The sequence below is a fragment of the Calidris pugnax genome, unplaced genomic scaffold (assembly GCF_001431845.1).
Source record: "Calidris pugnax isolate Ruff unplaced genomic scaffold, ASM143184v1 scaffold117, whole genome shotgun sequence".
Classification (NCBI taxonomy): domain Eukaryota; kingdom Metazoa; phylum Chordata; class Aves; order Charadriiformes; family Scolopacidae; genus Calidris; species Calidris pugnax.
Window position 1 is genome coordinate 83,174 of NW_015090834.1, and position 11,634 is coordinate 94,807.

Consider the following 11,634-nt stretch of genomic DNA (forward strand, 5'->3'; position numbering starts at 1 on the left):
AAATAAGGCAACTACTAAAACACCTGTTCCTTCCACAAAAAAAGAATAAATCATGTAAACCTTGGGTACAGTGACTATTCAAGGGCAACACCTCATATTGTGAGCAACCTAGCAATTTTATTTAGCTCCTAATTTTAACCTCCTATTCCATTTAATCCTGAAACAAAGGACCATCCCTCAGACTGTGGATACTAACTTGGAGACGTTGCCAACCACAATTGTTTTCTTCACATAAAGCCGTGAAGTTTCATCATTTGACAGTCCGGCATTTCGTTGTCCTGGTTTTTGAGAGCTTGAAACACCCGAACTGTCCTGAGGGTAGGGGAAGAAAAAAAAAAAAAAAAGGCAAACAAAAAACCAAACATTCCTCTTAAACATCATTTTGTTTGGCACTAGAAAAGTAAGGTGTTGTTAAAAAAAGCAAACCTGCACAGTTAAATGAGAGACCAACATTGAATCATCCCTAAAAATACTTAAATTGCTATCTAGGCATGTTTAAGTAACTCCGGCACGCAACAGTGATATACTACCCAGCCAAGTGTAGGCTGCATGGCTTAACTGAGCGTACATTATGCGACATAACTTGGATCTAAGCCATGAATTCAGCTTGGGTTTCAAAAGCATTGCCACTGCACTAGCTGAAAAAAAATCCAAGCGCTGCTAGAGTGGCATCGCGTTGGTCACTAATCAGAAACAAAGTTAAATGTCCCATGAGTGGCTTCTGAAAATTTAAATCTTTCTCGTTCCCAGCCTCTGCTGCTTTGAGGGAGACTCCAGTATTGCTTCATTGTGAAGAACTGAGGTTGGGCTTGAGACAAGATGTCAGCTCCAACTCAACAGGGAGAGCAGTCAGCCATTCCACGTCACTGACATCTACATAAGCCTACAAATCCACTTCAATACTTTGGCATAATAAATCCAGCCTAAGCAACCTCAGCTTTTAAGCAGTGGCCAGGACTCCCTTGTAGAACGATGACATGACTGCCCACAGTGCCAACGCAGGCTGCACTGCTGTTTGCATGGCAATGAGAGGCTTTTCTGTGACTCTCTTGGATAAAGCGGCTGTCCAGAGAATGCCACCATCTCACGAGCAACAGAGTTGGTGCCACAGCTTCCTGGAGGGTACTCCTCTGAGTGCTCGCCAGAGGAGGGTCAGCGTGGGGAGCAGTGGATTCACTAGGAACTGCTACACCTCCTCCATTAAGTCAGTGATGCCCTGAACCACAGCAAGGAGCCACAGAAGGCTGGGATGGCTCCTGCTCCTCATCATTCCCTCAGCCACCTCGTGGCCACAGGCTGCGTTGGTCGAAAACATACCAACACGCTACACCCAACCAATACAACTGCTCCATCAACACCCCCAGGGCAGAAACAAGTTATATTGGTCTGGTGGTTTATGGTATAGGTGGGTCCACATTATATATTGTGTATCTACCTTCTCCTACAGGCCCTAGGCAGGGTTTCAGCAAGCTGTAGCCCTGTTATCAACGGTGTCGTGCTGCTCAGCGGAGGCAGAATCATTGCTCTTTTTGCCATTTATTATTGCAACTTGTTCAGCTGCAGAATGCAGTCATATGCAATGAGATATAGCCATCCCTGGTTTGGGTTAGAGGCTGTACTCCTCTGGCAGGCCTGACAGCTTAAAGGAACTGAAAGGAAACTGCAGAGTTTCATCTCACCTGCTAAGGCACGTTTCACCTGCAGCCAGTGAGAGAGCATCCCCAGTGGAGCTAACTGCAGCTGACAGGTGAAGTGTTTCCCCATGAAGGGAATGGATCCAGGTCAAAAATAACCCAGAAAACAGTATGGGGGAACAATGAAAGAAGGTTCTTTTAACCTGGCTCGGTCTGGTTCAGTTAAGCAAAAGCAGTATTAGCACAACAGCAAGCAGCACCACCAAGAGAAAAGCAACTCAAACTGTGCACCCAAGGCTCTACCAGCTCACGCTCACAGGGTAAACTCTAAGCAATGCAGTCCCCATGGACACCCAGGGCCAGGCAGCAGCATTTCTTCTTAAAAACACTGCTGGCAATGACACATCTTGTTCTTCTCTCCAGGCTCTACCCTTCCTGACCTGACTTCCATCTGCACAGCAAAACCCTTTGCTCAAGCTGTGAAACCCCTCCTTCCCCAGAAGCTACCAGCTGAGAGAGTGGCAGATAGTTGTGCCAACACCAACGCTACCACTGCTGCCTGGCTGACCTCTCTGCTGGGCAAGACTGAGTTAAGAGGAGTTACCCAAGTTACATGCACTTCAGATAGCCTTCCAGCAAAGCCAGGCTGAGAGAGTGGGAGCAAGCAGTTGGAGAGGGTAAGAAACAGATCTTCAGCAAGGTGGGTGAAAACATGAAGAGCTCCTGGCGCCAGCACTGAGTCCAGACAGAGCACACACCTCCAACAACTTGACCACCACTCGAGTTTTACTTTACCCGGCCAGTATTTCTGCTCTGTCTCTGGTCCAGGCTGTTTGTCAGACGCTCGTCTGCGTCCAAGTTCCCATTGTCTTTTTCCAGGAGAAAGTCATTGTGCTGAGAGAGCGAGTCAGTCTCGGAGTGGTTGGCAGATGGAGTGTCTGAGCCCTGGTTAGCTGGAGACGAGGATCTGGAGGGCGATTCCAAGAATTTCTTGATTGAAGGGTGATTAAGAATTGTTGCATCACATGACCTGGTCCCCTGCAACAAAGAGGTCGGGCAGATCTGTCACTATTTCACTGCGGCCCAGATAAAAACAAAGTTGCACCAGAAGCAGCGTAAAAAGTCAATGTATGAAGAAAGAGCAAATATTTAATCAGCTGCCTTGTAGTAAAAACATATGCTACAGAAGATAAAAGCTTACAACGGTTCTACAGAAACAGGATCCCAAATTGAATCTGTTCCTTTAGACCTTTTGATCTCAGAAACCCACCTGGTTTTGGAAAGGATAACTGCAACCTACTGTCCCTTTGAACTAACAGCTTCCCTTCCTGTGCAGCCACCTACTGTCTTCTATCATATGAAAGACCACAGCTGCCCGATTCCTGAGGGCAAGCAGGGTACGTAAATGCATCAGGCTCTTTAGTTTTGATACTGCCTGGCAGCCTTGCCAGTGCCTATGAGGCAAGCTGCACATATTAGCACCCTGTCTGCTCCCAAAGCTCCCTAAAGAATAATGTGCTTAGGCATGTTTGCAAACTTTCTTCAAAATGGACATCTTAAGAGTGAATCTTAGATCCTTCTAAACCTGCAAGGGGGAGAACGGGCATGTGTGTGTGTGAGTGTGCTTAAATCTTTTCTTTTCATTACTGTGACAAAGGCCCACTATATTTTTCCCTGTGTTTGCTTTTAACCTCAGATGTAGCAAGGAAAACAGCCATTACTCAAAGAAAGTGTCCCTTAGCCACTTCTCCCCAGCCGTGAGTCCTCCCCACCACCCTGGTCTGATGATGAATCAACTGAAGGCAGCAGAAACACCCCTCTGCCAGCAGCAGAGCACCCACAGATAACCTCACTCCAGCTCCTGGGGCCACACACTCACACTTGAGTTGCACTGACAGCTTCTCTTGCAGGCAGTATCAGCTGAAAGACGCCCTTCTTCCCTGCCCAAACCACCCAGATCAGCCAGGCTGGCACAATTATTCATGGGGAGGGGGCAGATCACAAAGATAAACAAATCAAGAAACTGATATGGGATTTGTTTGTTTGGGGCTTTTTTGTTGGTTTTATTTGTTTGGTTAGTTTTGTTTTTTTTTCTTCTGTGGGGCTATTTTTAATCCACATTAAATTCCCTGATCCAAAATTCTGCCAACATGATGGAGGGGGTGGCATGGGGACAGACACCAGCACCACCACAGAGCAGCAGAACTGCCCTTGAGAGCTGACAGCAGCCGTGGATTTAAACACTGATCCACCTTGGACTTCAGAGCTTCATGTAAGAGCTTTCTTTCCAATTGCCTCTTAGGTGTGTGAGCAATTACCAACTCTCAATTACCCACTCAAGAGCACTTAAGAAAGTTATATCCATATATCCAATGATGGACACACACATACAACATGACCAAAAAAAAAAAACCCCAAACCAAAACAAACCACCAGCAAGAACCCTTTTTTTTTTGCCCCTACCTCCAGTCAAGTAAACTGACCAACAGCTTGTCCACTAATTTATAGGAAAATGTAATAAACTAATCATACAGAATCAAACCCCAGCAGCAGCAGGTTGAAAAAATGTTTATAAGAACAAGTTAGGAATTTGCAAATGATCTTCCTAGAAGTTCTGAATTAAACTACAATGATTCCCACTCGACTAGAAGCAGAAACAAGACAAGCATTCGCTGCCAGATGAGTCAAAAAGATATTAACCACAGATACAGATTAAAAATAGATAACAAATAAAACACAAACCAATAACAACTTCAAAGTAAAAAGAGAACAAGCAAATCAGGAACTTTTAGGGAAAAAAAAAAAAATCATAGATAGAACTATGCTAGACATAAGCTCATAAAGACTTCAGGAAAACTAAACAAAGCAAGGTCACACCAGTAAGTTTTGTGAACACTTTGAAACAATGACAAAGTTAGCATTTCTGGCAAGTGGGAAAATCGACAAGGAAAAAACAAACACCCTGCATGGCAGAACAAGCAAAGAACAGGGGACAGTACAAGCTCTTGCTGACACATGGTGACAATAGACAAAATTCTTCAGCTGCCTACACAAAAACCAAGGGGGGAGAAGGGATCTCCAAGTCTCCCAGTACTACCATAATCTTTCTCAACTCCAGTTGCTCAACTCCAATTCAGTGAGGGAAAAAACCAAGCTGGACCTCTTTGTTTATACCCCCCTCCAAGCCTTCTGGAAATCACAACAGGAAAACAGCAGCAGCAGTGAGAGCCATCCATCTACAGTTTTCAAAAAAAACCCCAGCTCTTTACTGGAGTTAGACCAACTCCCTGAACTGAACAGATGGTAACTAAAATACCTAAACTGGTTGTGAACTGCAGGTCAATCGGGAGTCTGCATGAGTCAAGCACACCCTGCGATTACCAGCCCACTAAGGACAGAGTGCTCAGAACCAGGGTTTAACTAGTAGGGTTTGGATTATTGTTTTTTTTTTTAAATCTCCTTGTGAATTTTTAATCTTCCTGTGATATCTCCTTGATTTACCTCCTGCTCTGCTGCTGCCATCAGTGTGTTCACCAAACCATTAACAGACTGGCTGCCAGAGTAAAGGGAGGATGGTCTCATGGCACTGCCTGAGACTCAAGTAATCTTGATTTTTATTTTTTTACCCCGAGAAGTTTCAAAATGCGTCTGCTTCCCTTCTCCTCCTGTGAAATGGGAAAACATGTTTCCCACTTTTCAGGGCTTTGCAAATATACAAACTGTGCAGTGTGTGAGAAACAAGGTGTTCTCATGCAAGAACTGATGAAAAAAAAACCACAGAGCATTTCAGAAACCAGAACTGAGTGCTGCTGAACGACTTCTCACTGAAGCCTCATCTTTGCCAAGTACCCGAGGCCCAGGGGTCAGTGACAGAGGTCTCCTCTCCCACCGCCACCCCATTTGCTGTTCATATTCCACCATTTCAGAGAACTGCATCTCAAACCCAAACATCAGCAGAATAGCCAGTGAACTACACATCTTCCTTGGCAGATATTCCCTGAAGTCTTATAATTCCCGAAGTAATTACCTCTCCAGCTTTAAGGAGACCAGCAGAGGCGTAATAGTTAGCCACAATACAGGCACGTAGCTTATCCATCATCCTTCTTGCTTCAATCAGGCGCTAGGAAAAGAAGAGATAATATATAATAATAACAGATAAACACTGCAGCAATCTCTGATACACCACAATCTAATGTATTTTTAAGAACAAAACCTTCGTACCTGATCTATAACTTCAATTTCATGTTCTTTACTCTTCATTTCGACAGCAAACTGTTCTTTTATAATCGTCTCAATCTTCTGCACAGCAACATCTCGAGCTATCCAAGGCCACACATGGAAAATAAAGAAGGAAGTATTTATATTCCTATTTTTGAGGCTCTATTTGAAAAAATAAAGATCAGAAATCATCATGGAGTGAAAAGTGAAGGGATAATAAGTTCAGCAAACAAAAAAAAATAGGAAGGATAATTCTTCTGCAAAAGAAAGTAATTTGTCTTAACAAAAACCACATGTATCTTTAAAAGCTGGTCTACGTGGAGGGCTATTTTTTCCTTTTTAGGTCCGAGATGACAAATAACAGAAGATGGGGAAAACAGGACTGGTCTGTTTACTTCTGTCTCAGTAAAGCTGTAAACAGTAGAAGGAAAACTCAAATGTGCTACAGCCAAGTGTAGTTACCGCTGCAATTGCGCAGGAGTCTGCTGGAACACTACGTACATTTTTCTGCTCTCTTTGGCCCGATTCATATTCAGGAAATTTACACCACATCATGCAGCAATAATAAGGCAAACTAATACTTCATATGTTTAGCACTGGCATGAAGTGCAGCCTGCTCTGGAGTGCTTTACAAGCCTTTTATTACCCACAAAAGAAACTGGTCTACCTCTTGCAAAATCCTCCTCCAACACAGCAGTCAAAAAATTTTAGCCTTTCAGCAGGAGTTTATTGACCTTAGTGGAAAGCATGTAGTTTAGTATTTCAAACTGTGCTAATACCCTACTGCAAATTAGTGGCTAAGAACTAAATTGGCATCTTATTGTGTTCTTCTAGAGCATGTATAAACATAAGAAGAACAATTCTTTTTGCTCTACATCTACCATAGGCTTGAAATACTGCTCTTCCTTTACGCCACCTCCATTTTATGATGGGGTTCAAACAACATCTGTTTTTATCAAGTTCTAAGCAAAAACTTGGAAAACCAGGAATTGTACTTCTAGAAGCAAGCCTGGAAAAGATGCTCCAGCCTGAGTCAGAAACAGTGACCACAGTACAAAGCGGATCAGAGAAACAGCCTGTGTTCCTCTGAAAAACACTCTTACAACATTGTTTCTATGTGGAATAGGAGGCAATAGCACCAAGACTTTGTACTGAGCTTCAGAGGAAGCATTTGTTTGCCTAAAGGGTACATATCTGTTTGAAGAGGTTTCTAATGTCCCAAGAGAAAGAGCGAAGAAATCAAAAGCGAGTCAAAACTGCCAGTATGTTCCAGTTAGCACACATAATTTTACTGTCTGATCAGGTATCGACAACAGGAATAAGGCAATTGATGCTTCCACTTGGAACAGGGGCATCCTAAATATATTTACTTATTTCCAGATATGCATATATATATTCTAGGACCAAAAAGAGTTCAAGCCTACCTTAAGACAGAATTATGGTTGAATCTGTATGAGTAATGCAAAATTAAAAACCAGAGGGATATAATTTTCCTTGAACCATGAAGACTGCGCCTCAGAAATGCACATGTAAGGCTACACTTAAAATAAACCCAAACAGAATAAGGTATGACATGTGCAGTTCAGACAGGGACAACTGCATCTCTTCCCAAGACTGATGCCACGCAACACCAGCATTACGACAATTAAAGCACTTCAGGATTTGTGGTTATATCACAGAGGCTTTCAAGAACACTTTATTTTCATGCTTTTTCCCAGCTTAGCTTCAACCACAGTCCCTAATTAACATTGTGTTAGTGGATTTGTATACTTATCGGAAGTTGGAGATCTTCCATGAGAGGAAGAAGCCAATTTGGAGGCATCACCTGAATAGAAAGTTCACTTTGGCAAGGACAGTTTTCTAAGGCCCTGAGACTTTGCCTGCTAATTATGAAGACCTTCTGAAAAGCTGCATCAGAAGCGGATTAAAAACCTGTCTGCAGTCCCCAGGACACTCCACCACAGAGGGCTGTGACTTCTGGCAGCCAGGCAGGGCAGGCAGCTGGGAGTGGTAACACTTTTCTGCCACAGCCAGCTCTGCTGTCAGGGCCCTTAACCGACCTTTGCAGAGAGGACCTGCCCAGAGTTCAGCCTCCTCAGATGTGTCCAGCTGTTTGCTGTCCTCCCAAACACCACCCGCAAAGCCATCATCTGTCCCCCTCCAACTGGCAGCTCCGGCATCCTGCTCTGTTCCTGGATCTTCTACAGATCCCACAGCCAGCTTCGTTTTTCTCATCTCCCTGTTTGTCAGCTCCTCCCATCCCAATCCCCTCACTAGCTGTGCCATGCCAAAAATCACTCGCCGACTCCCTGTCCCAGGGGCAAGAAGCTCTACTCTCATTTGCCCAGAGACGACTGCAACCTGTCCCAGGCACCCTGCCAACAGGCTGGTTCCCAAAGCAAGCATATCCGAGCGTGCCAAACACAAACCTACTCATCCAGCTACTCTCTCCACTACACTTCTTTATCCACCTTTCCTTCAGTCAAGTAGCTGCTCCTCCTCCCTTGCATGCTTAAAAAAGCCCCTTGCTTCTCCCTGACTTAACCCTTCTACACTGTTCCATTTCACTTTATCTGGCAGGTCTTGCAAGCACCTGTCTTCTTCCAGGAACCAGTCTATTGCAGGGTCATGAATTTCCTCCCTCCCACCCCCATGCTGTACCGTGACCTGTATCCTCCAAAAATGTGAGCAAACTGTCAATCTTTCTGGAAGCAGACTTCAACTCCAAAACAAGTGCATAGGTAGGAGCACATCTCAGTGTGGGTAACTGCTGGGAAGAGGCACTGCCAAACACTTCAGCAAGCAACAGGAACCAAAGTAGAGGGCTGAGGCCCTGAAGAACTCATGCTCTAGCTGCCATCGTGCACCAAAGTCTAAACCCCCATGCTTTACTGCTGCCATTATAGAAGCTCAGTTCAGCCAGCAGGTAGGAATGTCTCCCTGTACTACAGTCACATCTTCACTTGGCCATACAGAGGTATCGCTAGCTCCCTTGCTCAGTTCTGCTCTTGACCCCTTTGCTCCTACCCCGGTCCTTTCCTGATCTGTCTGCAGACAGCATGCATATCCCTAGCATTTCTAACTCTACCTGTGAGAGTAGAGTTAGATCTGTGAGATCCCTTTGGATCAGACAGCTCCTACCTGACTGTTCGGCTGCTTTGTGACGCTTGCTGGGATGTGTGATGGTGATCTCCTCATAGTCGGGGTCCTTCTCCGCGATCACTCTCTTGATCCCAGACATGTTCTCTCCACTAGTCCACCAAGAGGAAAAATAAAAGCATTAACATCACCCCAGCTACCTCCTGGGCAGGCTTCAACCTCCCACCAAGGGGAAGCCTAGAAAGAGCTGGGACACCTCCTTCCCCAATTGCTACCAATTAACCCACAGCTGCAACACAGGACACTGGTCCCACTCTGTATGGTCCAGGAGCTTCAACCGCCTCTTGATCTCGGAAGCTCACCACAGCCCATGTGTGCACAACCATAGTGGTGGCACCATGGCAAACCACTGCCTGCTGAAGTGAAGAGTCCCCTGCATCCCACCGATCTGGGAGAACACCCAGCTGTGGCCCTGAGGGGTGGCCACCAGCGTCTGGGGGGACACACGGCTGTGGTCTGAGGGATGCCCGCCGGGATCAGAGAGGACACCCAGCTAGTGTTTGAGGGGAGGCCGCCGGGGTGCAGGAACCCACCCGGCTGTGGCCTGAGGGGTGGCTTCGGGAGAGCGGGGTTTCCCTCGCCACAGGCACTGCCACCTCCGGGGAAGGGAGCTCCCTCAACCCGCACCCCACCTTCCTGAGGAGACTCGGAGGCCCTGCGGGTCTGCCCGGCTTCCCCACCGCGGGGTAACACCGCCGCTGCCCCCCCCACTCCCCCGGCGGGACCCACCGCCCTGAGGTGAAGCCGGTGGGTGGGCGGGGCAGCGCCCGCGCGCCCGGGCCCACGTGCCGCTCCCCTCCCCCCTCCCGCGCGCGCACGCACACACACACCACACACACACAAAGCCGCCGCCGCGCGCTCCTCCCTCTCCTCTCCCCCCTCCTCCCTCCTTCCTCTAATCTGTGGCATTGTTTTATTGGTTAACGTGGCAGGGCTTGTCTGGAGACATTTTGGTGCCAAAAGGGCCAAAACAGCTGGGAAGGTGTTCTGCTGGCAACGGTTTTTAAAGTAGCTTCCTTCCCGTGCTCCTTCTTTTTGTGTGACTGAGCCGGTGTGAGAGCAGTCATGGCGGGGGCCTCCTTCCCCTCCTTCCCCTCCTTCCCCTCCTTCCCCTCCTTCCCCTCCTTCCCCGGGGCTCACGCCCGACTCGGGGCTCGAGGGAGGGAGGGGGCACCCCGTCTTCCTGCCGCTTGTCTCCACCCCGCGCTGGCCGCAGAGCGGTTGTGCAAGGGCTGTAGCGAGCTGCAGGGGAGTGTCACCCTGTGCCACCACCTCTCCAGCTCCTGCCAGGGCTGCGTTTGCTCCCAGGTGCCAGCGCCGAGCTCCGGCGTGCCCTCCCCTCGCCCCCCAGGCTGTGGCACGCTGCTCTGCAGAGCCTCAGCCCCCATTCTGTGTCATGTCATTGTGTCCCCGTGTCCCTCCCTGCATTTCTCAGCCATCCCCAGGCCTCCAGAGCCTTGGGAAGGCGCGCGGGGAGCGCGGGAGGACGCTGAGGGAGGGGCGGCCGAAGGGCGATCGCTGCGGCTGTGGGGAGCCCGGCCGCGCCGCTCTCCGGCCCTGGGTGCGGAGGTAACGGGCCGTTTGTGGGCGCTAATTAACTCCCGACGCCGGTGGGCACTAATTAACCCTCAACACCAGAAAAAAACCCGAGATTGGCGACCCTGTAATGTTTGGGTTTAGCTATGTTCATGTGTTGGCCTAATCACAGTTTACTGTCTGAAGCAACTTTAATAGTAAAATTTGAAGAAGGTATCTTCTCTAGTGGTCAGTGAGGGAGGATCATTAGGAAAAACCCCAGGACAGGAGGCACAGCCCGTCTGAGGTGCGGGACCCCAAAGGCCCGGTGTCCCCTCACAGGGCTGCCTGTCATTACCTGTTGGGTGCATAAGCCTTTTGCTCTGATCTCCTCACAGACAGGCTTCAAAAACACCTCATGCCACACTTTCCACTCACCATATCTTATGGTCTCTCGAGTCAGGGCTAAAACTGCCCAAATTAGTGCAATTAGTACCACAGTTGGTGTTCGGTTTTGGCCAGGTTCTAACACCTGTCCAGTGCGGCTAGTGGCAAGTGATGCTTTGGTCTGTGGTAGTCCTGTGGCTCGCGCAGTGAGCTGCTAATCAGCATAAATTAATGTCCTGCTCATACACATATTTGCCATCCTGTTTATAAAGCTGCTAATTAGCAATCCTATGCTGAATGTTCAAGACTTAGCCCTTAAAGTCTTCTTTCTTTCTGATTTCAGAACCACCACTACAATGGTTTTCTGATTTCTTACCAAGCAACAAATGTGAACTATGAGACTGTTCCTATACTTGAATTTTTATCATGCTTATCAGGAAAAGTAAGTACATAATGTACTTCAATTTTATTTTCTTCGTTTCTCCTGCTTAATGGGAAGAGGCTGTTGTTAAAATATTGCTGCCACTTGACTATTTGTAAGAGCTAAAATATCTCAAAAATATTCCCATTGCTTTGCAGTCTGTGGATGCCCTTTCAAGCAACATTACTTCTTTCACAAAAAGTAAACTTCTGCAAGCATTGAACTCAGTCTTAACTTACTTTTGGCACCCCAGCAAGAGCCTCTCGGTCGCTGTAAACGAGCCTGGGCACACTGTGTAAC

The 11,634-nt window shown here is 47.3% G+C and overlaps 1 protein-coding gene across 4 annotated transcripts in view; it reads right to left on the reverse strand.

Moving 5' to 3' along the window:
* YEATS2 (YEATS domain containing 2) overlaps window positions 1-9,339 on the reverse strand; it is a 53,617-nt gene extending 44,278 nt beyond the window's left edge. For 2 of the 4 annotated variants that reach the window (XM_014941534.1, XM_014941532.1), the window contains exons 1-5: window positions 8,994-9,337; window positions 5,856-5,953; window positions 5,662-5,754; window positions 2,430-2,672; window positions 197-312 (exon numbers count right to left, since the gene is read on the reverse strand). In XM_014941534.1, coding sequence (XP_014797020.1) covers window positions 197-312; window positions 2,430-2,672; window positions 5,662-5,754; window positions 5,856-5,953; window positions 8,994-9,093 — 650 coding nt within the window. In that variant the 5' untranslated portion in view covers window positions 9,094-9,337. Of the gene's footprint in view, window positions 1-196; window positions 313-2,429; window positions 2,673-5,661; window positions 5,755-5,855; window positions 5,954-8,993 lie in introns of all 4 variants that reach the window. The other 2 variants (XM_014941533.1, XM_014941535.1) reach the window with 2 other exon arrangements.
* Between the last annotated feature and the right edge of the window lie 2,295 nt (window positions 9,340-11,634).